Raw genomic sequence first — 24,955 nt, forward strand, 5'->3', positions numbered from 1 at the left:
TGGTGGGAAAACCATATGCAGAAGAATAAAACTAGGCCCCTATCTCTCATTGTATACAAAAATCAAATCAAAACGGATTAAAGACTTAAATCTAAGACCTCAGGCCAGGCACAGTGGTTCATGCCTGTAATCCCAGCACTTTGGGAAGCGGAGGCAGGCGAATCACCTGAGATCGGGAGTTTCAGACCAGCCTGGCCAACATGGTGAAATCCTGTCTCTACTAAAAAGAAAATAATTAGCTGGCATGGTGGTGCACACCTGTAATCTCAGCTACTTGGGAGGCTGAAACAGGAGAATCAATTGAACCAAGAAGGCAGTGGCTGCAATGAGCTGAGATTGCACCATTGCACTCCAGCCTAAGCAACAGAGCATGATTCTGTCCCCCCAACCCCCCCCCCCGAAAAAAAAAAAGACCAAAAAAACTAAGACCTCAAACCATTTAACTGCTACAAGAAAACAATGGGGAAAATCTCCAGGACATTGGTCTGGGCAAAATTTCTTGAGCAATACCCCACAAGCACAGGCAACCAAAGAAAAAATGGACAAATGGGATCACAACAAGTTAAAAAGCTTCTGAACAGCAAAGGCTACAATCAACAAAGTGAAGAGACAACCCAAACAATGGGAGAAAATATTTGTAAACTACCCATCTGACAAGGGCTTAATAACAAGACTATATAAGGAGCTCACACAACTCTATAAGAAAAAAAAAAACTAATAATCCAATCAAAAGATGGGCAAAAGCTTTGAATAGACATTTCTCAAAAGAAGGCATAAAAATGGCAAACAAGCATATGAAAAGGTGCTCAACATCACTGATCTTCAGAGAAATGCAAATCAATACTACAACGAGCTGGGTGCCTTGACTCATGCCTGTAATCCCAGCACTTCGGGATGGATCACTTGAGACCAGGAGTTTGAGACCAGCCTGGTCAACATGGCAAAACCTCATCTCTACTAAAAATACAAAATACAAAAAAATTAACCAGGTGTGGTGGCGTGCACCTGTAGTCCCAGATACTCAAGAGACTGAGGCACAAGAATCGCTTGAACCCAGAAGGCGGAGGTTGCAGTGAGCCAAGATTGCACCACTGCACTCCAGCCTGGGGGACAGATCAAGACTCTGTCTCAAAAAACAAAACAAAGCAAAACAAAAAAAAAACCGCAATGAGATATCATCTCACCCAGTTGAAAGATAGGCAATAATAAATGCTGGTGAGGATGTGGGGAAAAGGGAACCCTTGTGTACGTTGTTGGTGGGAACATAAATTAGTACAACCACTATGTCATGCTACCATATGATCCAGCAATCCCACTGCTGAGTATAGACCCAAAAGAAAGGAAATCAGTGGGCCAGGCACGGTGGCTCATGCCTGTAATCCTAGCACTTTGGGAGGCTGAGGCGGGTGGATTGCCTGAGCTTAGGAGTTCAAGCCCAGCCTGGGCAACAGGAGTTTGAGACCAGCCTGGGCAACAAGGTGAAACCCTGTCTCTACTAAAAATACAAAAAGTTAGCCAGGCATGGTGGTGTGTGCCTGTAGTCCCAGCTACTCGGGAGGCTGAGACAGGAGAATTGCTTGAACCTGGGAGGTGGAGGTTGCAGTGAGCTGAGATTGTGCCATTGCATTCCAGCCTGGGTGACAGAGCAGGACTCTACTCAAAAAAAAAAAAAAAAAAAAAAATGGAAATCAGTATACTGAAGACATACCTGTGCTCCTGTGTTTGTTGCAGCAGAGTTTACAACAGCCAAGATTTGGAAGCAACCTAAGTCTCTATCTGGGATGAATGGATAAAGAAAATGTGGTACATATACACAATGGAGTACTATTCTGCCATAAAAAAGAATGAGCTCCAGTCATTTGCAACAACATGGATGGAACTGGAGATCATTATGTTAAGTGAAATAAGCCAGGTACAGACAGAAAGATCAACATCCCATGTTCTCACTTATTTGTAGGATCTAAAAATCAAAATAATTGAACTCCTGGGCAGAAAGAGTAGAAGGATGGTTACCAGAGGCTGGGAAGGGTGTAGTGGGGACATGCAGATAGTTAATGGGTACAAAAAAGAATAGAAAAAATGAATAAGACCTATTATTTGATAGCACAACAAGGTGACTACAGTCAATAATAATTTAACTATACATTTTAAAATAAAGAGTATAATTGGACTGTTTGCAATGCAACGGATAAATGCCTGATGGAATGGATACCCTTTTCTTCATGATGTGCTTATTTCACATTGCATGTTTGTATCAAAACATCTCTTGTACCCCGTAAATATATACACTTACTATGTATGTACTCACAAAAATTAAAAATTAAAAAAGGAAAAGATAAAATTACTGAGATTTGTTTTATGGGCTAAAAAGTAAGTAAAAATAGAACTTCTAATTAATTTTTTTAAATATGATAAAGGTACATGGAGACATATTTATAATATGCTCATAATGTGAAATGGTACATTCAACCTTTGGGGAGGTATCTGTTGTTGTATAAACGCAAAATGGTACATTCAGCCTTTGGGGAGGTATTTGTGGAGTGAGAGGTACAACTTGTCAAAATTGTGTACTCCATAGGATCCTGTAACTCTACATCTAGGTATCAGTCCTACAGAAATACTTGCAAATGTGCTTAAAGATTAAGTACAATCCTATTGCTAGGATTATTTGTAATAACAAGAAATCAGAAACCTAACTGTCAGTTAATAAGGAAATTAATAAATTTTGATTCATCCATTCAGTGGAATCCTATGTCACCATTAAAAAGAACAAAACAGGTCTATAAATGTGCTCATGTGGAAAGACACTGAAGACAAAAAATAAGAAAGCCAATTATAAAATAGTATATAAAGTACAATACCATGCATTTAAAAACTCTATAACTTGTTTAATTTTTCTCTGAAGTTTTATTATGAAAAATGTCAAACATTCCAAAAAGTTCCATGTAAAATCTTTTAAATGTTTTTAAATGCCCATGCTATATTTCCAAGTGAAAAAAAATAGGTTACAAAACCAAGAATACAGTATGACCTCATTTGTATATAAATATACGCAGGGATTTTTAAAATCTACATAAAATATTAAGTTCATGGTAAATGCTCACTCCCTCAATGCCAGCTATTGTTGTTATCTGAAGGTAAGCAGCCTGATGATAAAGGGATCCCCAAACCCAAGCATCCTGACTTCTTCCAAGTCCACAGCTTCCCTTAGTTCGGATAAGGGTCCATCTAAGGCCAACAGGGCAGTTGACAGCTTCCTCCCATTCATTTTACCCCGTGCTCCTGCTGAAGAGCAGCCAGGAGAAATAAGCTTGAGACAAAAGAAAACCGTGGACATCCTTCCTGGCTGCACAGGCAGCCCTGGCTGCGGATCCCTGGAAGGAGAGCCGGAACCAGTGAACAAATCCCAACCTCATATTGGACAGTTTAGGGCCTCATCTGATTCTGCAGGCACAGAAAAGAGGTACAGTTTGGCCCACTGGAGAACACTGCAAAGCAGTGTTTTCGAGATACAATTAGGTCAAACTGGGCATCGCTGGAGAGCAGAAGTAATTTCCTCCCAGGGGCAATGGGTTTTAAGGTCAACTCTTCTTAATTACATTTGGAAACCAACTCAGGGGAATTCCCTCTGACTTCATTCTTAAATGTTTTTCTGACCCTGCAAAACACAAATAACAGTGTCTATTTATTGTGCTCTCATAGTGCACCAGGCACCCTGTAAATCCTTTAAGAGCATTACGTTATTGAATTCCACACACATCCTATGAGGTTATTATCGCCATCACGTAGATGAGAAAACTGAGACTCTCAAAGGTTGAGCGATTTGCCAAAGCTTACACCTCCACGTAGCGCAAGGAGTCAAGCTCGGGATGCACACCTGTCTGGATTACACTATCACATTACACTGACATGCAAATTCTAACCAGGGCCTGGGAACGGTAGGAGGAAAGGGAAGGGGGAGAGTAGAACAATGAAGAAGAAATGCCAGTGCTAACCAAAAAACAGCCCAAAGCATACTGAGCCAGGACTATGCATCTGAGAGGCAATATACTGCCCCAGTTAAAAGCCTGGACTTGGGAGTCAAACAGATCTCGCTTCACATCCTGGCCCTGCTCTTCCCACCCACATGACTTTGAGCAAGTAACACTGCTCCACACCTCAAGGTCCCCATCTGCCAAATAGGGCTAATATAGGAATCTACTCTTCATTGGTTGGTTGTGACAAGTGAAGTAGATGACCCATATAAATACCACAGTACGATGCCTGTTATACAGGCATCTCCTACTTTTTAGCTATCACCATTTGTTAATATGTGACAATCATTCCTAGTTATCCTCAGCCAGAAGTTCCCTATGGGCAGAAGAGCATCAGAGAACATGACCCGGAACTTAGGTAATGTAGATAAGCAATAACCACACAGATTATTGCTCAATATGTTTTTTTCTCTTGTCATTTTCATGCTTGAAGAAAGCTGCAAGGGCCACATGTCACAGCTTGCATCCCCAAAACACCTGAAAACATTTGTTCTGGACTTTGCATTAATACAAATTAGCATGTATTGAAAACCTGCTTGCTATGTGCCAGACGTTGTACTAAGTGCATTGTCATACATTATCTCCTAACCTCACAAACCCTGTGTGTGTGTTTCCTGGGGCTAGTGTGTAATAAATTGTCACAAAATTGGTGGCTTCAAACAACAGAAAGTTGTTTTCACACAGCTCGAGAGGTCAGAAGAATGAAATCGGTATTATTGGGCCAAAATCAAGGGGTCAGCAGGGATGCGTGCCCTCTGGGAGAATCTGTTCCTTGCCTCTTCCAGCTTCTCCTTGGCTCGTGGCTGCACCACTCTAATCTCTGCCTCTGTGATCACATCACTGTCTCCTGTTTTGTCTATAGTCAAATCTCCTTCTGCCTCCCTCTTAAAAATGTATTTGCCATTGTATTTAGGGTCCATCCAGGTAATCCAAGATAATCTTCCCATCTCAAGATCTTTGATTTTGTTGTTGTTGTTGTTGCTGTTGTTTGAGACGGAGTCTCGCTCTGTCGCTGAGGCTGGAGTGCAGTGGTGTGACCTCAGCTCACTGCAACCTCTGCCTCCCAGGCTCAAGCAATTCTTCTTTACTGCAACCTGTTTTATCAGCAAGGTTTTTATAACCTGTTTTTTTTTTTCTTTTTCTTTTTCTTTTTTTTTTTTTTTTTTTTGAGATGGGGTCTCACTCTATTGCCCAGGCTGGAGTGCAGTGGCACAATCTCGGCTCACTGCAACCTCTGCCTCCCAGGTTCAAGCAATTCTTCTGCCTCAACCTCCTGAGTAGCTGGGATTACAGGGGCGCACCACCATGCCCAGCTAATTTTTGTATTTTTAGTAGAGACCAGGTTTCACCATGTTAGTCAGGCTGGTCTTGAACTCCTGACCTCAGGTGATCCACCTGCCTTGGCCTCCCAAAGTGCTGGGATTACAGGCGTAAGCCACCCTGCCCGGCCTCAAGATCTTTAACTTAATCACATCTGCAAAGATTCTGCCACATGTTCCAGGGATTTGAATGTGGTTATCATTGGAGGGGAGAGGGTGCATTTTTCAGCCTTCCACACCCTGCAATCAAGGTATCAATGTCTCTATTTTCTATGCAAGTGCTATAATGTAGTAAGAGGCAGGTAGGCCAGAGTTTGACTCCTGGCTATGCCCAATACTGGGTAAATTATTTAAACTCCTCATGCTTGAGTTTCATTATAAAATGCAGACAACAATATCTCATTCAAAGGGTTGCCACGAGGATTCAATAAGACATTGTGTGAAGTGCCTTTTCCGAAGTATCCATTCTCAGCAAATGCTCACAAAGCAGTGAGTATTATTACTATTATTTGAGACAGCATCTGGCTCTGTCAACCAGGCTAGAGTGCGGTGGTATGATCTCAGCTCATTGCAACCTTCACCTCCTGGGCTCAAAAGATCCTCCCACCTCAGCTTCCTGAGTAGCTGGGACTACAGGCAGGTGCCACCATGCCTGGCTAATTTTTGTGGGGGTTTTTTGTTTGTTTGGTTGGTTGGTTTTGGTAGAGACAGGGTTTTGCCACATTGCCCAGGCTGGTCTCGAACTCGTGGGCTCGAGTGATCCACCCGGCTCCGCCTCCCAAAGTGCTAGGATTACAGGCATGAGCCACTGCACCTGGCCAAGTAGTATTACTATGAATACAGATGAAGAAGTAAAACTTAGAAGGCAAGTGACTTACCAAAGACCACCCAACCGGAAGTGTCAGTATCCGGAATTGAATCAGGGTCTCTGGGACCAAAGTCCAAATCTGTTCTACTCTATGGATTAGGATGTTTAAGGCTTGTGTGCACAAGGCTTTCAGAATCAACACATCTAGGCTATTTCAATTTTGGATGCTCTCTGATACCTTAGGCAAGTGTATCATGAAGCTGCATCCCTTCAGATCACCAGGCTTATTACTGAGTCTGAGCTTAAGCAATGGACCCTAAGAAAGTGATATCATGTGTCCAATATTTTAGAAATAATGGTGTCTTAGTCCATTCTGGCTGCTATAACAAAACAGCATAACCTGGGTAGCAAATAAGCAACAAATTTACTTCTCACGGTTCTAGAGTCTGGGAAGTCCAAGATCAAGGGATCAGCAGATTTCGTGTCTAGTGAGGGCCCTCTCTCCGGTTCATAGATGGTAGCTGCTAGCTGTGTCTTTACCTGGTGGAAAAGGTGAGCTAATTCTCTGGGGTCTCTTCTATCAGGGCACTAATCCTATTCATGAGAGCAGAGCCCTCATAAACGAATCATATCCAAAAGGCTCCACCTCCTAATACCATCACCTTGGGGACTAGGACTTCAACATAAGAATTTGAAGGGAGACATAAACATTCAGTACATTGCAAATGGAGACCCTGCTTATGCTGGGGTGGGGTTGAGAGTTTGGCTTATAAAAAATCACATCAGACTGGCTGGCAATCCATTTGTTCTGCAACTCCAGGCATTTGGGACAACATGGGAAATGCAAATGAAATCATTCTCAGTCTACAAAGCTACAATTAGAAACTACATCTCAAACAGGACTACCAGGTCTCTCTGGAATGACGTGCCTAGCATAGCACTTGGAATTTAAACCCACTCATGCATTCACTGCCTTCAGCGTCAACACAGCAGGGTTAAACCAGTTCTTCATACTTCCAAAGAACATGTGAAGAAAATTTCAGACACCACAGGCAGCTCTCATCAAATTCTGGTGTCCCCACCCATTCATCCAACTGTTTCCTCAGCACCCGTCTCCCCGGGTTATACAACCTTAGCCATGGGGAATGGGGAGCCCAGCTGCGAGTAGAGTTTGGAAAAACATTTTGAATACTTTAGATCTGCCAAATACTTGGTTAAAGAATGATATCCTTTAATTTCTTGAGCCATGTGTATTTTAAGTGCAATGTAATCCATATGTCTATGACTCATTTAAATGCAACTCAGTGAAGCATGGTTTACTAAGAGCATTGGGATACCATCTAAGCCTTTCTAAGCTGCTCTTTGATCCAGGAAATTGAATTTTGCCAACAACAAATGAAGCTCCTGACAAGAGAGGGTCAAAGAGAGCCGTCCTTTATCCTAGGTAAGATGTTAAAGTCTACTCTTGACCTGGGAGGAAGCTGGGAGGGTGGAGGTGGGGAGAGCTCCACTGCCTAAGTGGTATTCAGGGTTTTGCTTTGGGTCTGCTACTATTTCTACCAGGTCTCCTTGAAAAAGAAGTGCAGGAATAAGAGATGGCAACTAATCTGCCCCGTGTGTTGCTGAAAAATTCCTTTCCTGCCTGCTAATTCTGCCCTTCCTCAATTCCAACAGTATTATGCAATCCAAATTGTATAATGGACTTGAGGAAAAACGAGAATGTTAGGGAGCTAGATTACTCCATTAGCACTGAATGTTAATTTTCCAGATTGTAGCTTGATTTCCAGGACAACGAAAGCCTTCTCCTTCCCTATGATATCACTGAAGGACTGATAAGAAGTTAGGGATAGGAAGAAAGATTAAAGTTGGAAGTAATGATAGGTATTAAAATCAGTAAACCTCTAAATGCCCAAATTCTGCCTTGACAATTGCTGTTCCCCAGGTGGTTTGGAGGTAGACATACTCACAAAAGAAAACAAACGCCCGTTCTTATTAACTAAACTTGAGCAAATAGGATCTCTCTTTAGTTAACTGGGCTGGAGCACAAATGGATGGGGTGAGACCAAAGGACGTCTCTCCGTTTCTCAAGCCATCTCATTTGGACTTGAGGAAGGACAGTGTATTGAAGAAATGAGAGTCCTAGAATGTGTTTAAGATACTAGAAGACAGAAGCATATGACCAAAGAGCCTCTGGGCAAAGTGCCTACTAGTTGAGCCATTCATTTGCTTTTGAAGGTGATCTTGTAATAGAGTGATCCTGCTCACTAGTAATGCGGCCCAGTGAGCATCCAGGAATCTGGTTGAGCAATTCAGTGTGCCCTCCTTTTGGGAAAAGGCCAAGAAAGGACAGGATATGGCGCTGGGGCTCACACAGCCCTGTTCATCTCCCTGGATGCCTGTAGCTAACTAAGGAGGATTCCATTTGATTTCAGCAAACAAGTTTTTGTCAAATACGGGTTCCTGGGTTGGTGAGGTAGTCTCAGGACATGGGGAAAAGAACATGGAGAAAAAATACGGATTAATGCTCAAATCTGTGGGTTGTGCAAACAGCAGTCTATAATTTCTGCTCTGTAGTTTCCCTTCTTGTATTTTCTGTTGCCTGAACCTGCGGGTTCTGACCTAGAAGTTCGTCCCCAACTTCAAGGTCCCGTGATTTGGGGCACCTTTTTCCTTTATCCCACTGCCCACTATTTCCCAGGATGTCTCCACAGGTAGAGCAAATGTCCTGAGGCAGAGACTTCTTTTGCATTTTTCTACTCACAGAGCATCCTTTAAAGAGGTAGTGCAGAAAGAGCCTTCAGAGCCTATCCGGGGCCAAAATCTGCATTTTACAGATGAGAAAGCTGAGGCTCAGGGGAGCTGGCTGGCTGGCTTTTTGACCAATTTCATACCATCTGTCTCTGAGGTCAATGCTATGTCCACTGTACCACACTGCCTCAATCACAAGTTTCTCCAACAGCAGCTATGCACCAATCTTTGCAAATTATGTGATTACATGTGTGTATAAATATTAAACAATGTAATATATACTTTATTAGAGCAGAAGACTGTCTTCATGACATCCAGTTGAGTTCAAAAAAGGAAATGCTGGATCAATATGTCTGACATAATCTCATTTCTGCTCCTCCCTCCCCAACAAAAATAGCAGCTTCTGTGTGACTGTGTCTGTGTGTGATTGTGTCTGTGAGGATTCATGTGCATGTTCTCGTATGCATAGAAAAGGTCCAGGGTTTGCTCACCAAACAGCAGTGGATTTTCCTTGTGGGAGGGAAACTTTCATTCTTTTGTTTATTTGGAATTGCTACATGTTTTACAATGAGCATGCTTTGCTTTTGCAATTTAAAAACAATGAACAAGAAATAATCATAGCTACCTTGAGCTTGGAATACAAACAAGGCACTCTGCTAAGTCCTTCACCTGCACCATCTCATTTCATCCTCCCTGTGGCTCTATGACATGGGACTATAATTACACCCCAGATGCACAAACTGAGGCTTAAGTAGTAAGTGGCAGAGCCAGGATCTGAACACAGGAATAACCGACACGAAAGCAATGCTCAGATTATCCCTAAAGAGTCACTGTTTTTCACCTGCACTCAATAGAAAAAAGAATGTGTGCTTCTCACGGATGTCATCCGTGAGTTGCTGAGTTGCTTCAAAGCAGAGACAGGCTGCCGGCTGCCGTGCTATTGTAGGACACCTCAGTGTGTCTGCCGCCTGAGCTGAAGCTCACTTTGCTGTGTTCCCCCTCCTCTCCTGGCCCATGCCCCATGCCTTTCCATCCTCACCATTCTTGGCGATCTCTCCATGTGTGAATTCCATTAAAGGCTTGCTCACTGCTATTTTGGGCCATGCATTAATACGTGGGCTTTGATTTGATGGGAGAAGGCCAGACACGGCAGGATGATGACAAAGAAATTTAAAATGTCCTCTCCCTACCCCCAGAGTCCCAGAAGCCCTTGCTCACCGCTCCTGGGAGACCTGAGAACCCAGTGTATGTGGAAATGTACGAGGGAGAGTGGAAACCTTCATCATCTATTATGGCCTTTGAACGTGGCTGTTCCCTCTCCTTGGAATTGTCATCTCTCAGCTGCCCATATGGCTCACTCCATCACCTCCTTCAGGTCTTGACTCAAGTATCAGTTCACCTGAAAGGCCTTCCCTGACTGCCATTCAGAAACAGCAGCTCCCATTCTACCTCCACACTCCCCTGGTCCCACTCCCTATGCTCCTCTGTCTCCTGCACAGCACCCATAACCTGACGGACGGTGCACTCACTTGTCTGCTTACTGTTTCCCATTAGAATAGAAGCTCCATAAAGGCTGTACTGTTTTATTCACAGCTTTATCCCCAGTACCTGCACTGGTGCCTGAAATGTCAGAGGCACGTAGATTAAAAAAAAAAAAAAAAAAATGAATACGTTGATCGAGGAGGTTAAGAACCAGACAAAGGCTGAGAAATGGCTTGGCCCAGGGCCTAGTTTCCCCCAAATATCATGAGATTATAGAAACTTCAACACAGTGATTTGAAAAATTAGAAAATCATCTCCCCCGCTCCAAAGCTGTTTTGAATCCGGACTCACACGCACCATGAATGAGAAGGCTTTGGGAAATAAACACACTAGGAAGTCGTGTGCAGTTGGAGTTCCGCTCACTAACACATGTTCAAAACAAAAAGCCCAATTTGGATGAAAATAGCAGGAAGCCGTCCCCCAGGGACACCTGGTGAGGTCATATTGCTTGGCTCTGCTGCTTCCATTTTTACCAACTCTGCTGCCTTCTGCCAATTCAAGGAGGCCAGGAACCACATCCAGCCCCATGCAGCTCAATGGGAAGCGAGAGCTGCTCTCGGAAAAGCAGATGCTAGAACCACAGCCCCAGGCTCTCCTCTGGAGCCTCAGTGTGGGACAATAAAAATCCCAACAGTGGCTGGCCACTCACCATGCGCTGTGCAAGCACTTCCTGCACTTCACCTCATTTATCCTCACAACCATCCCACGAGGCTGGCCTTATTACCCTCATTTTATAAACAAGGACACTGAAGTTCCAAAAGATTCAGCCATTTGCCCTGGGTCACATTCTGTAACTCCAGACTCACACCAAGAATACACATGATCCTAGTTTCAGCTCTTTCATTTACTTGCTGGGTGGCCTCAGACAAATGCCTATCCCTCTCTGAATCAAAACTTCTGCATCCATAATTTCAGAGTTTTCTAAGATCATTCCATTCAGTGTTTTCTAAGGCATCTTCCTGCTTTAGCTTCCTATGGTCTGTAGCAAATGTTTCAAAATAGGAGGGAAGGATAGAGACTTGAGTCCTGGGACTCCTGCTTGGCCAGTCCAACTCCTAAGCATTTTCCCACAACACCAACACTATCACTTGGGCTGACCAGAGGAAGCTGAAGGGCCACAGGCTCTACTGGGGGCAGAACAGGAGAGATTAGACACAGGCAACAACAGGGAACACTTAGACTAGAGTTAATGGGAACAAAGCTGCCGTGAGAAACAAAGGCAGGCCCCCGAGAGACACAGTCAAGAACAAACCCTCTAAGGGCCTTTTCTTGTAGGACCAAAGGAAGACAATGCAAGGAAAAATCCAGGGCCAATAGACGCTGCACTGTCTAGGGACGCAGCTGGCCAGGTCTATTCCAGGGACACAGGAGAGAAGAAACACAGCCTAAACTGGCTTTATTCTGAAGAGAAGAGGAACAAAAATGACTGTGATCCCCATCTTTCTGGCTTCCCGAGGCCACCATGTCCTGGAGGCAGAGGAAGGATGTGGATGAAGCCCCACCACTGCACAAGCTGTGAGTTGTATTTTAACCACACTCGGGACAGCACTCATCCTCCTTTGCAAGTGCCCAAAAAGCCCAAATTTGGAATAAATTATATTCTCCCTTTCCACCCAAGCCTAAAAGCTATTCCCATCCTTTTGTATACAGGAAGGTCCTTCTTCATCCTTTTCTTGGCAGTGATGCATTTGATTACTCATTGGCTTCCAGGGGGTTCTGGAGGCTGCCAAGAGGAGACAGGCAGCTCTCCAAGCCACGCAGCCTTATCTGCAACGTCTGTGTGGCAGAACGAAAAGTGGGACGGTCAGTGGGGAAACACCAAATGTTTTCAGAGTCCCCCGGCCAAGTAAGGAGAGCTCTTCATGGCTAAGTAGATAGGGAATGGCCAAAGAATGAGCCACAGACATAGCCATGCATCGTGCCCATTCACCTCCTCCATTACATGAATCCAGATATGACTGCATCTGATGGCAAATCAATGTGCAAGTGCCTCTGAGCCAGGCTACCACCCAAGATGAATGAGGTTAAGAGGATGGAAGAGCCGGGCCCGATGTAGCCAGGAGACTGTTGACGATGCCCTGTTGACAAAATCTCAGATGCGGCTGAACCAGAACACATGGAACAATCTGAGTCTGAGGCTCCAAGCCCCAGCACACCCTGCTTTGCTCGCTCCTCTCTGCTGTTTTCCTCTAATCTCCTTCATTTCCTGCCACACACTAGGCTGGCGCTAGTAAGGCAGCTGCCAAAGACCTCCGGTCCATCCACTCCCTTAATCTCACACATACACAGACCTCTGTGTGCCCGCAGTGAACTCCAGGGGCCCCTGAAATACTGCCTAAGGAAATTGTAGCAACACATTTAGCAGTCCAGCAATCTCACATCGAGTCAAGAGGCTGTGGAAAGGCTCTGGCTTTGCAAGATGCTGCCTGAAAGGAACCAAGGACTGAGAGCTTGGGGTCACTCCATTGACTGCTTCCTTCCAGAACAGCGACACCTGCGTCCGGCGTTGACACAGAAGTTATTTGTTTCATTTTAGACAAAGGAGGAGTCCACTTACTCATTCTTCTCCAGGTCCAGGATCAGTTCTCGCCCCTCAGCCGTTACCCTGAGCTCAGCTTTGAGTGGATGCTAAAAGCAACAACAAAACAATGTCAGTTCCTAAAAGCCGGCACCAGGCTCCCAGGGTCGGGCACAGGATCTAGCACAGCACTCCAACATTGATCCACAGGAAGTGAATGAGCAAAGGTCAATTGCATTTCCAGCCCACATGTAAAATGACCTCAATCCCAGAATGACCCAAATCCTTCCCCCATCTGCTTTCTCCTGAAAGGCATAGAGAAGAAACTCCAGGCTGCAATGTGGTGTAAGTGTATGTATGTGGTGCGGTGAAGGGAAACACTGGAAAACACAATCTCCAGCAGTAAATGTCCTGCAGAGTCAGGTCTGGATTCAAGCACCGGCTCTGACACCTGCAGCTGTGTGAAGTTGGACATGTTGCTGAGCCTCCCCACATCTCAGTTTCTTCATGTATGATACAGAGATAGTAATAGTCAATTTGATGGGGATCTTGTAAGGATTGAGTGAGATAATGAGCATAAATAATGTATCACAGTGCCTGGCACACGGCAAGCCATGATACATATTGCCTATTATCTTGTAAAATACTAGGGGATCCTCTTCGTAGTGGGTTCTTATTTCATTTTGGCTCTCCGTTTGGAAAACTCCAATCATCTCAGAGGCAGCAACTAAGAGATCCTCAAATTAAGGTTTTATAGGCCAAAAAGTAGATACATTTTACACATAAGCAGTTTGGTAGTGGCCACAGGTGCTACATATCCAGAACGGATCACTTAACATATACCAGTGGTTGATAAGCACAAAAACTATGTTCAACATCGCTAATAAACCACCTCCCCACCTCCAGAAAAAAAAATTAAAACTAATAAGGTGCCTTGAAAAAAATCAAAGTGCCAGAGGTTATCTAAAACTCTAAATCACAATGCACAATGCCCACTGTAAACTGGGCACTCGCAATCCCTACCACTGAGCATTTAAACTGACGGCAACTCTCTGAAAGATAACATGACAGTATGCACCGAGAGTTTAAAAATGTTTAGACTCGGCCGGGCACAGTGGCTCACGCCTGTAATCCCAGCACTTTGGGAGGCCGAGGCAGGCAGATCAGGAGTTTGAGACCAGCCTGGCCAACACAGTGAAACCCCGTCTCTACCAAAAATACAAAAATTAGCCAGGCCTGGTGGTGGGCACCTGTGATCCTAGCTACTCGGGAGGCTGAGGCAGGAGAATTGCTTGAACCTGGGAGGCGAAGGTTGCAGTGAGCTGAGATCGCGCCACTGCACTCCAGCCTGGGTGACAGAGCGAGACACTCTCTCAAAAAAAAAGAAAAAAATGTTTACACTCAGGAATGTGAGGCTGTTTGAAAGGAACAAATGGAGGCACAGGCAAAGGTTTGCACATAAGGACATTTATTACTTATAATAATGAATAATGGGCCAGGCGCGGTGGCTCACGCCTGTAATCCCGGCACTTTGGGAGGCCGAGACGGGTGGACCACTTGAGGTCAGGAGTTCAAAACCAGCCTGACCAACATGGTGAAACCCTGTCTCTACTAAAAATACAAAAATTAGCTGGGCGTGGTGGTGCACACCTATAGTTCTAGCTATTCAGGAGGCTGAGGCAGGAGAATCGCTTGAACCTGGGAGGCGGAGGTTGCAGGGAGCCGAGATCATGCCACTGCACTCCAGCCTGAGCAACAGAGCGAGACTCTGTCTCAAAAAAAAAAAAAAAAAGTAATGAATAATGAAATGTAACCTAACTGTCCTAAATATAACCTGTTAGAGAATGGTTAAATCAATGATGATCCATTCATATGACAGAACACTGAATGATCATTAAAAGCAGCAACTTTAAGTAGTTGTTAAATTAGTGACAAAATGTACACAATAATCATTAGTCATAAAGCTCAAAATACAACACTGAATATTTTATTTAAATACACTTCGCAAAGGGAAAAATGTAGAGAGAAATAAGCCTAACCATTACCATAGTTAATGGGATCATGAGTTAATTTTGTTTTCTTTTGCACATCTTTCCACATGTTTATAATTGCTTTCACAGTTTAAGAAAAGAACTTTTTATTAATCTCTTTTTACTTTATTATTGTGGAGAATTTCAAAGAAATTTAAAAACCAAGTCATAATAAATCTCCATGCTTCAACAATTCAACTTAAGGCTACTGAACTTTTTTCGAAGAAATAAATTATTTTTTTAACAAAGGATATTTACATATTTAAAACAGAACAGATTCTTTGGAGTGTTTTAAACATAAGCTCTCTATTTTGGGACTAAGGAACTGACAACTTTTTTTGAGACGGGGTCTTGCTTTGTTGTGCAGGCTGGAGTGCAGTGGCACAATCACGGCTCACTGCAGCCTCAACCTCCCAGGCTCAAGCATACTGAGTAGCTGGGACCACAGGTGCATGCCACCACACTGGGCTAGTATTTTTAAATTTTTTGTAGATACTGGGGTATTACCATGTTTCCAAAGCTGATCTTGAACTCCTGGGCTCATGTGATCCTCCCAACTCAGCCTCCCAAAGTGTTGGTATTACAAGTGTGAGCCACCTCATCCAGCAGATAAATTCTTGAAGTCCCTTTCAATCCACAAAATCATTGCTAGAGTAGAGCTTCTAGCCCTTCTAAGGTTGACCTCAAAGCTTAGTTCTTGCATGTCTGAGAAAGTAGGTCACCTGTTCTGCCACCTCTGGTTAGAAGCCTACCTCGTCTAAGCACATTCCCCTTCCTCGCTGCAAACCCCACTCTGCATTAGGATTTGGGCATTTCTGAGACTCTGAGGTCACCAAGGGCTCTGATGAGATCTCAACATTCCGATCAAAGGCTCTTGGGCAACCCTGGCCATTGCCTAATTAATCGTATTACTTCATCTCAAGAAGGAACATTTCAAACCCACCGAAGTAGGAAGCTGGGGAGATGTTTGACCAATAACTTTCACTAAGAGATTCACTTCTCTGTTTGTCATGCCCTGATTCAGCTCTGCCAACACCTATTCTGGTTGCAGATCCTTTGCCACTTTATGGAGTTTTTGAGGCAGTGCCCTGCCCAATCACACTGAGCATCAGGGACCCCAGCTCCAAGTGGGCATTTAAGAAAGACCACACAGACCGGGCACGGTGGCTCACGCCTGTAATCCCAACACTTTGGGAGGCCAAGGTGGGCGGATCCCTGTAGATCAGGAGTTCGAGACCAGCCTGACCAACATGGAGAAACCCCATCTCTACTAAAAATACAAAATTAGCCAGGCGTGGTGGCACATGCCTGTAATCCCAGCTACTTGGGAGGCTGAGGCAGAAGAATCGCTTGAACCCAGGAGGCAGAGGTTGCGGTAAGCCGAGATCACGCCATTGCACTCCAGCCTAGGCAACAAGAGCGAAACTCCGTCTAAACAAAAAAAAAATAAAAAAGAAAGAAAGAAAGACGACATAGCAACAGAGCTACAGCAATTCCCTCATCCAAGAGGTAGGTAACTATGTGACTGCCCCCACAGAAAATGAATACTGCCCCAAATCAAAGCACTATCTTCCCCTCCCCCAAAGAGACACAAGCTGCAGCAGGAATAGTAATCTTTTTTTTTTTTTTTTTAAACAGAGTCTTGCTCTGTCACCCAGGCTGGAGTGCAGTGACCCAATCTTGGCTCACTGCAAACTCCATCTCCAGGGTTCAAGCCATTCTCATGCTCAGCCTCCCAAGTAGCTGGGATTACAGGTGTGCACCACCACGCCTGGCTAATCTTTGTAATTTTAGTAGACAGGGTTTGTCCATGTTGGCCAGGCTGGTCTCGAACTCCTGACCTCAGGTGATCCACCCATCTCGGCCTCTCAAGGTGCTGGGATTACAGGGCGTGAGCCACCATGCCCCGCCAGGAGTAGTAATCTTTATTTTTATGTGGGTGATCCAAAAATAATTCTCTCTATTCTGGAAGGTGCTCAGGCACTGATATTTAAAAAAGGATGTTCCCTTTTTCTATGGGGCATTTCAAGCAAAACAATGAAACTGCATTTTAAGGATCTATGAAGCTTTTCTGTCCAGCTCTACTGATGAGCTTTTCTGATGAAACTCCACTCTGTATTAAGAAGAGGCACCATCAGCTCTCCTCTCCTATGAAGTACAGTAAGCTGACCCACTATTTATACCTCTCCTAGGGATGGGTTAAAAATTCTTTCCCCTTCAGTCTAGATTAAATAGATCTTTAGCTCCATAGGGTATTGGAAATCTGTCCTATATTTGCATTCCCCCTAAGATCTAGTATAATATTTAGTATACAGTATAAGTATTCAGTTAATGTTTAATGAATGTGAGCTTTAAGTCAGTGATGAGAAAAAGAGAAGAAAAAAATGTTTAATGAGCGAATTAATTATATAAATGAGAATGAGAGGCCCAAGTGAAATCCAGCCTCTAGTCTCTCTCTCTTCAACATTCATTCATTTGTTCATTGAACAAACAGTTATGGTGCCAGGCACTATGCTGACTATTCCTACAGAATACAATGACCCATATGCTGGGCAGACAATGGTTGGGAACAAAGACAGGATCTGGTCCTCTGCTTTGTTCTCAGGCCCTTCCTGAGGATGCCCGGCATCCACATCTGGAGAGAACAAAGAAGCCTCTATAAAAAGTAGCAGGTCCATTCCTCAGGGGGTATGAATAGGTTGCAATACCCAAGATCTTAATTGTTAAAAGTAATCTGCTCTAGGATGACCATCCATTAATTTGTCGAGACTTTTCCTGAAGCTATTTTCAGCCTCTCCTACTTTTTGATGAAATGAATTCCATGCGTTTACTGCCTTTAGGACAAAATGTTACTTGCTTTTATTTGTCCTGATTTTTTTTTTTTTTTTGAGACAAGGTCTTGCATTGTCACTCAGACTGGAGGACAGTGATGCGACTATATCTTACTATTACCTCAAACTCCTGGGCTCAGGCGATCATCCCACCTCAGCCTCCAGAGTAGCTGGGACTACAGGCACACACCCCTAGGCCTAGCTAATTTTCTTTTTTTTTTTTTTTTGTAGAGATAGGATCTCAGTATGGTGCCCCAGGCTGGTCTTAAATTCCTGGCCTCAAATGATCCTCCTGCCTCAGCCTCCCAAAGTGCTGGGATTACAGGCTTGAGCCATCGCACTTGGTCTGTCCTAAAATTTACACTGTTAGGTTCCCTTGGTAAATCCAAGTTGGAGCCTTTTTGGACATGTCTGTATTATCCTGGCCAGAGTTTCAAGGATCCTGGACATTGCTCCTTTCCATTTATCTTTCCAGATTCAACAGCCACAATGTCTGAAGTCTTTCCTGACACATCTCTTTCCTGCTATAATCTTGCTCCTATATGTTGCCCAATAAATCACAAATCGTTTTAACCCAAAGAGATCTTAGAAAAAACCCCTCTCCCCAGCTTTCTTTTCTCCTTATTCTCTCTAAGCACTATTTTATAAATGAAGAAAATCTACCACTTAGCAAGTGGCAGGTCACATAGCTGGTTACTGGCACACAACAACCACATCTTCCTTTCTTGCTCTTTCACGTCTCACTTGCTGGAAAAACCAAAACCACAGTGAGGCACAGTGGCTGACGCCTGTAATCCCAACACTTTGAGAGGACGATGTGGGCGGATCACTTGAGGTCAGGAGTTCGAGACCACCCTGGACAACATGGTGAAAACCCATCTCTACTAAAAATACGAAAATTAGCCTGGCTTCGCAGCGCACACATGTAATCTCAGCTACTCCAGAAGTTAAGGCATAAGAATCACTTGAACCTGCCAGGCGGAGCTCACAGTGAGCCGAGATCATGCCACTGCACTCCAGCCTGTGCGACAGAGTGAGACTCTGTCAAAACAAACAAACAAACAAAAAAACAAAAACAAAAAAACAAAAAACAAAAACCAGAACCACAAAGAATATCCTAAATGCTCAGGTCCTCTCTGCAGGAACAGGACAGTGTTTTTTGTTTTCTTCCCAATCTCTTTGATAAAGCCTATGCGTTTTCCTGGTGTTCTGGCCAGGGGAGCCTACTGGATTTTAAGATACATTCCCCAGTATTAGGTCTCTACGCTGCGTCTTATTAAAATAGTTTATAGTTTATATTATTATCTTTTTTCTCTCCAAGTACATTATTCCTTCAAGAAAATGAAGTATGTATTATGCAGAGCAAAAATAACAATGACAATATTTAATGAATTCCAATCAAGACTAAGTGATTTCTGTGACACCAACACATCTGCACTTAGCTTGTGTCAGCATTAATGTGAATTTTCATTTCCTCAACTAATAGCATTGGGAAGTGTTCTAGAAGTTTGTCATACAAGGAAGGAAAGTCCCATCTGTGATCTCCAAAATGGGCACCCAGAGGATAGAGTGGGCCAGAAACAGAACTAATGGTGATGACTGGGATTCTAAGAAAGTTGAGTAGGTAGCCCAAACCTCAGCTGTCATCTCCTGCCAGTGTAAATGAGGTCTTTTGAGTCTTACCTTTTCTCTCATGGGGCTTTCTGAAGTCTTCCACTGAGGTATGATAAGTTCATGCTGCAGCTTGGGGTTGCCTTCCTCACTTCCTCCTGCCAATACAAGATGCAAAACCATTGGAATCCCAGACCTCTATACCCCAGCTAAGCCACACATGCACTTTCTGTGAGCTGCCCCTGCACTGGGTCATTAGAAGACTTGCTGGATTTCAGGCTCTTGGCACTTCCTAGGAACTAGGCACTCTAGGTGTCGGTGATATTGTGGTAAATAGGACATATAAGGTCTCTGTACTTGTAAAGGTGGGAGACAGACAATGAACAAATGTTCTCACATGGTGCTAAGTACCCTGAATAAAATAAGTTGGGGTCATGGAATAAAGAGACATCTAGCAGGAGGTGCCTATTTGAAACAGGATGATCAGCATTGATGGCATTTGAGTCCTGAGGAGCCAGAAGGCAGCCATGCAAAAACGTGGGGGAAGAGTGCCCCAGGTAGAGGAAACAGCAAGTGCAATGGCCCTGCCTGAGCAGAAGTGAACTTGGCCTGTTGAAGGAACAAGCATAAGGTAGGGGTAGCTAGTAAATGAAAGAGGAAGTTGGTATGAGATGTGGTCAGCAAGACAGCCATGGGTCTGATAATGCAGAGACCATGGAGAGTGTCTGGATTTTATTATAAATAGACTTGGAAGGCACTGGGTGTTTTAAATACAGAGCAATATGATCTGTGTTAAGTTTAAAAAAATCACTCTGCCTGCGTGGTGGAGAATGGGGGTGGGGTGAGGCAGAGCGGCGAGAGTGAGAGCAGAAGCAGGAAGGCCAGGCTAGAGATATGCTGGAGCCCTGGTGAGAGATGATGGTGGCTCAGATTAGAATGACATCAGTGGAGAGGAATGAAGCGGTGGGATTCTGGGCATATTCTGGAGGTCAAGCCCATGAATATTGCTCCCATGGAGCTTTAGTTTTCTTGCCTGTAAAATGAAGACAAAGATGCTACCTGCCCATCTCACAGCTTTATTGTGAAGAGTCAATATGAAATTGCCTCCTACTCCGCAGAGCATCACTGCATCAAGTTACATTAATTGGAGCTTCCTAATGGCAAGTTTACATTTGTATTCCACTTTCTACTTCCCAAATCACGCTCCCAAACCAGTTCTCCTTCATGCTCAAGGCAACCCTGGGAAGTAGGAAGTAGGAGTCCTGTTTTTTTTTTCTTTTGAGACGGAGTCTCGCTTTGTCGCCCAGGCTGGAGTGCAGTGGTGTGATCTCGGCTCACTGCAAGCTCCGCCTCCCGGGTTCATGCCATTCTCCTGCCTCAGCCTCCCGAGTAGCTGGGACTACAGGCACCCGCCACCACACCCGGCTAATTTTTTTGTATTTTTACTAGAGACTGGGAGGAGTCCTGTTTTGCAAGAAAGAGAATTTAAACTATAGGAGAGATTTGTTCAGGGCGCTGCAGAACTCAAATACTGGCGGCAGACTATCTTAACAAAACGGTAATTTCCCGACACCTAAACAGACTGGTCTCCGTAGTGTTCCTGGGAATGGGGCTGAGGACTCCAAAATCTATTCTGTCTAAACTAACTACATCAATCATACAGAATATGAATGATAAAAAGATGGCCATAGTTGTTCTGTTAGAGTGGTGATTATGAGTAATTATTAACATTCTCTTCAGAATACCGATATAATACACTTGCAGTCAACATAAATTTTAAAAATAATCTTATTGGACCAACACCAATTCATCAGACAGGCAAATATTAGAAACAACGCATTCATATATTTATCAAATATTTTCTGAGTACTTAACTATGTGCCAAGTACTATGCTATGAATAGGTGCTTAATATTCATGGAGGAACAAGACAAGCATACTGCAGGACAGGAACGGTGGCTCACAACCTGTAATCTCAGCACTTTGGAGGTCCGAGGTGGGCGGATCACCTGAAGTCAGGAGTTTGAGACTAGCCTGGCCAACAAGGTGAAACCCTGTCTCTACTAAAAATATGAAAATTAGCTGGGTGTGGTGGCACATGCCTGTAATCCCAGCTACTCAGGAGGCTGAGGCACGAGAATCCCTTGAATCTGGGAGGCCAAGATTGCGCCAGTGCACTCCAGCCTGAGTGACAGAGCAAGACTCCATCTCAGAAATAAAAAAAAGACAAGCATCGCTCTTGCCCTGGTGGCTCTGATAAGTCTATATTATTTTAAACAAAAAGGAATTCTATGATATTTAATGGAGCATTTAATGGAATTAAATGATATCTATGATTGTAAAAAAATAATGAAAGCAATCTAAAATCTCACCAAAAGAGGAGCACAGTACATGTTAAGAAAAGGTCTCCAAAACTTGGAAATAAGGCAAAGAGCAAGCAAGATGTCTTCTCAATGTCGTATCAGAGCATTGTTTAACAGACTCACCCATGGATTATTGCATTATCTAGGGGAATGTACCACTGACTTTTTATTTACCATTGATTAAAAGCTATACTCTGTGAAGTTATATAATCTATATGTATCTATAGAATTCTGTCTGACAGAGATGTAAGTGATTTCAGCATAGTAAAAAGATAACCTGGCCAGGCACAATGGCTCACGCCTGTAATCCTAGCACTTTAGGAGGCCGAGGCGGGCAGATCACCTGAGGTCAGGAATTTGAGACTAGCCTGGCCAACATGGTGAAACCCCGTCTCTACTAAAAATACAAAAACTAGCCGGGTGTGGTGGCACATGCCAATAAGCCCAGCTACTCAGGAGGCTGAGGCAGGAGAATAGCTTGAATCCAGGAAGCAGAGATTGCAGTGAGCCCAGATCATGCCACTGCACGCCAGCCTGGGCAACAGATAGAGACTCTGAAAAAAAAAAAAAAAGAAAGAAAGAAAAGAAGGAATGAAGGAAGGAAATTAAAAAAGAAAGATAACCAAGAATTATGGTTTTGCTTCATGGGGCATCCACCATTTCTGCATCTGTCCTGGGCCACATGATTTCAACATTCTTTCTCCAATGCTTGTATCACCCCTTTCTAATGCTCCCTGAATCAGCTTTACTCTCCTGTTTGCTACCTCATTAATGAGTTGGATAAATCTTGGCCACATTTGTATGAGTCGTGTCTTTAACTTTTGAAAACTTTGTATAGAGTCATTAAAATCGTGTTTTACAGAGAATTTAATGATGTGGAAAATGCTCATGGTGTGAAGTGAAAAACGCAAGACACGAAACTGTACTTATGGGTATGGTTCCAATTTTATCAATATATATCCATAGGAACACACAAAGAATGGGGAGGGGAAAAACAAACAAAATATCAACAGCAACTGTGGATTTGGGGGTTGCAGATCATTTTCTTTTACACTTTTCGTTATTTCCCAGATATTCTACAGCAAGTGGTCTCCAAGGACTCAAAACTCAGAGAAGGCGCCTGTGCTAGGAGCAGTAACTTGCTTTCCTTGTCTTTCTTCATGCTTTTCTCCTGCACTAAGCACTGACACAGCCCTGGTGCTACCCTAGAACCTCTGTGCCTCAGTTTCCCCTTCGGTACAACAGCTCAAAGGGCGGTTCCTTTGAGCCCTTTGGGAGGACCGCCCGACCTCGGCCCCTGGAAGTTCCGAACTGTCGGAAGAGCTCTCAGCCTCTGGGTTTGAGGCGGCCCGGGGGTCCAGCCAGCCCACCCTCGCTCCGCCGGTGCTCGCTTTATTTGAAAACGCTGACTGTTGGTCCCCCAAGCAGCAGTCTGGAGTCAGCCCAGCCCGTCTGCAGCGGTGGAGCCAGGGCTAAGCCTTCTCCGGTCATAATGACAGAGCCCGGGCACCGCCCCCCGGGACCACTCCTTCCGCGAAATCTGCTTAGAGCCCCCGAGGGATGGAGCCGGGGAGGGGGGTTGGTGTCTGGGAAACTAGTCCTGAGAAACACGGACATCACCCGGCATCTTAGCTGGAAACATCGAGTCAGACCCCTTCGCTTCACAGAAGGGGAAACTGAGGACCAAAGAAGGCAGCCGTCGGGTTGGCGTGGAAAGAGAGCCCTGGTTTCCAGTGCCAGCGCGGACCTCAACCCGTGGCGTGGCCATGGGCAAGTCCTTTCCCTTTTGTGGGCCTCGGTTTCCCCATCTGTGAAATGGGTGCGTTTGACTTGGCCTTCAGTAGGGCTCTTGCCAGCTCGGGGATCCGAAGTGTGCGGCTGCAGATACCCAGCGAGCCATCCCCTAGCCAAGGCTACCACAGTCTCCTGCGGGCATTTTATGTCCTACCCCACCAGTGTGGCAGGCACCGAGCCTGGTCCCAGGAAGCCGCTCCCAGGCCACACGGGCAGGGCGCTCGGGATGCTCGGCGTTGGCGAGTGCAGCAGGCGGTAGAGAGAAAGACAGAGAGAGAGGCGGAGCGGACACGAGGGACCGTGAGAAAACGGAGGAGGATAAGCCCCGAGAACGGCGGAAAGAGAAGCCAAAAGCAGAAAAACAGAGGAAGGAGAAGGCGAGAGGGGAAGGCTAGCCAGTGAGCGGACCGGCTGTTTTCTGGCTGCGCCGGGTTTCCCCGACCTCTGCCACCTCCCAGGGCGCAGAACGTGGGAACAAAGCCCGGGCTCCCAGGCTGGGGGCGGCGGGGTCGCAGGCCCCGCGAAGTTGCGGGAGGCGCAGGGGTCGCGGTCCCAGCGCTCCGGACCCGCAGGTCGACTCCCAGGTCTCTGGGCCACCCAGCCTCCATCCCCCCGCGCCTGGCCACTTACTTGTCCATCCAGGCTCCCGCGCCGCCCGCGGCCGGAGGAGCTGCAGGGCAAACGCCAGCAAGCAGAGCCGGGCGGCGCCTGCGCCCCCTGGCATGGTGGCGGCGGCCCTTAGCGCTCGGCGCTCACACGCCCTCAGCCATGCCTGCCCCCTGCCCGGCGGTGGAGGCGCGTCTGGAACCCCCCGGCTCGCCCCGCGCCTCCCCACCCGGCTTCCAGCCCTCGGCCGAGACGCTCCGCCCCCAGCCCCGCGGGCCTCCGCCAGGGGATGGAGGAGGGGAGGCTCCAGCCCGGAGGGGGCTGGAGGGAGGGGCCGGGGAGGAGCTGGCGAGACTCGGGGGAGCGGGGCTGGCTCAGGTGAGGGAGACCGCGGGGAAGGGAGAATCCGAGACCCCAAGGAGGAGGGATTCGTGGTGGACGCGGCCTGTAGAGGGTCGGGGACTCGGGCTTCTAGGAGTTAAACTGGACCCCTCTCCGCACAGCGGCCCGTTTACTGTCCCGCACTGTGCCAGACGCCTTGGGTGACACTCAGAGGTGACTCACCCAGCGCCGTCCCCCAGGGGCCGCCACTCTCGGAGACAGGCTCAGAAAGAGTTAACCCAACCGCCAGGCACAAAGAACTAAGTGCTATATGGACTTCTTCTTTTTTTTTTTTTTTTAAGCAGGACACAAATCCAGGAGCCATTCCTTCTGCCTGGGAGGAGGGAGTGATGAAGACCAGAGGAATCCCA

General features: G+C 45.4%; 1 protein-coding gene across 2 annotated transcripts in view; it reads right to left on the reverse strand.

The window, feature by feature from the left end:
* The window catches only part of ADAM19 (ADAM metallopeptidase domain 19), a 98,199-nt gene extending 73,745 nt beyond the window's left edge, over positions 1-24,454 (reverse strand). The window contains exons 1-3 of one of the 2 annotated variants that reach the window (XM_019027389.4): positions 24,228-24,454; positions 19,514-19,599; positions 13,009-13,079 (exon numbers count right to left, since the gene is read on the reverse strand). In XM_019027389.4, coding sequence (XP_018882934.4) covers positions 13,009-13,079; positions 19,514-19,599; positions 24,228-24,321 — 251 coding nt within the window. In that variant the 5' untranslated portion in view covers positions 24,322-24,454. The remainder of the gene's footprint in view (positions 1-13,008; positions 13,080-19,513; positions 19,600-24,227) is intronic. The other variant, XM_019027388.4, reaches the window with a different exon arrangement.
* Positions 24,455-24,955: the final 501 nt, after the last annotated feature.

Source organism: Gorilla gorilla, chromosome 4 (genome assembly GCF_029281585.2).
Source record: "Gorilla gorilla gorilla isolate KB3781 chromosome 4, NHGRI_mGorGor1-v2.1_pri, whole genome shotgun sequence".
NCBI classification, from domain to species: domain Eukaryota; kingdom Metazoa; phylum Chordata; class Mammalia; order Primates; family Hominidae; genus Gorilla; species Gorilla gorilla.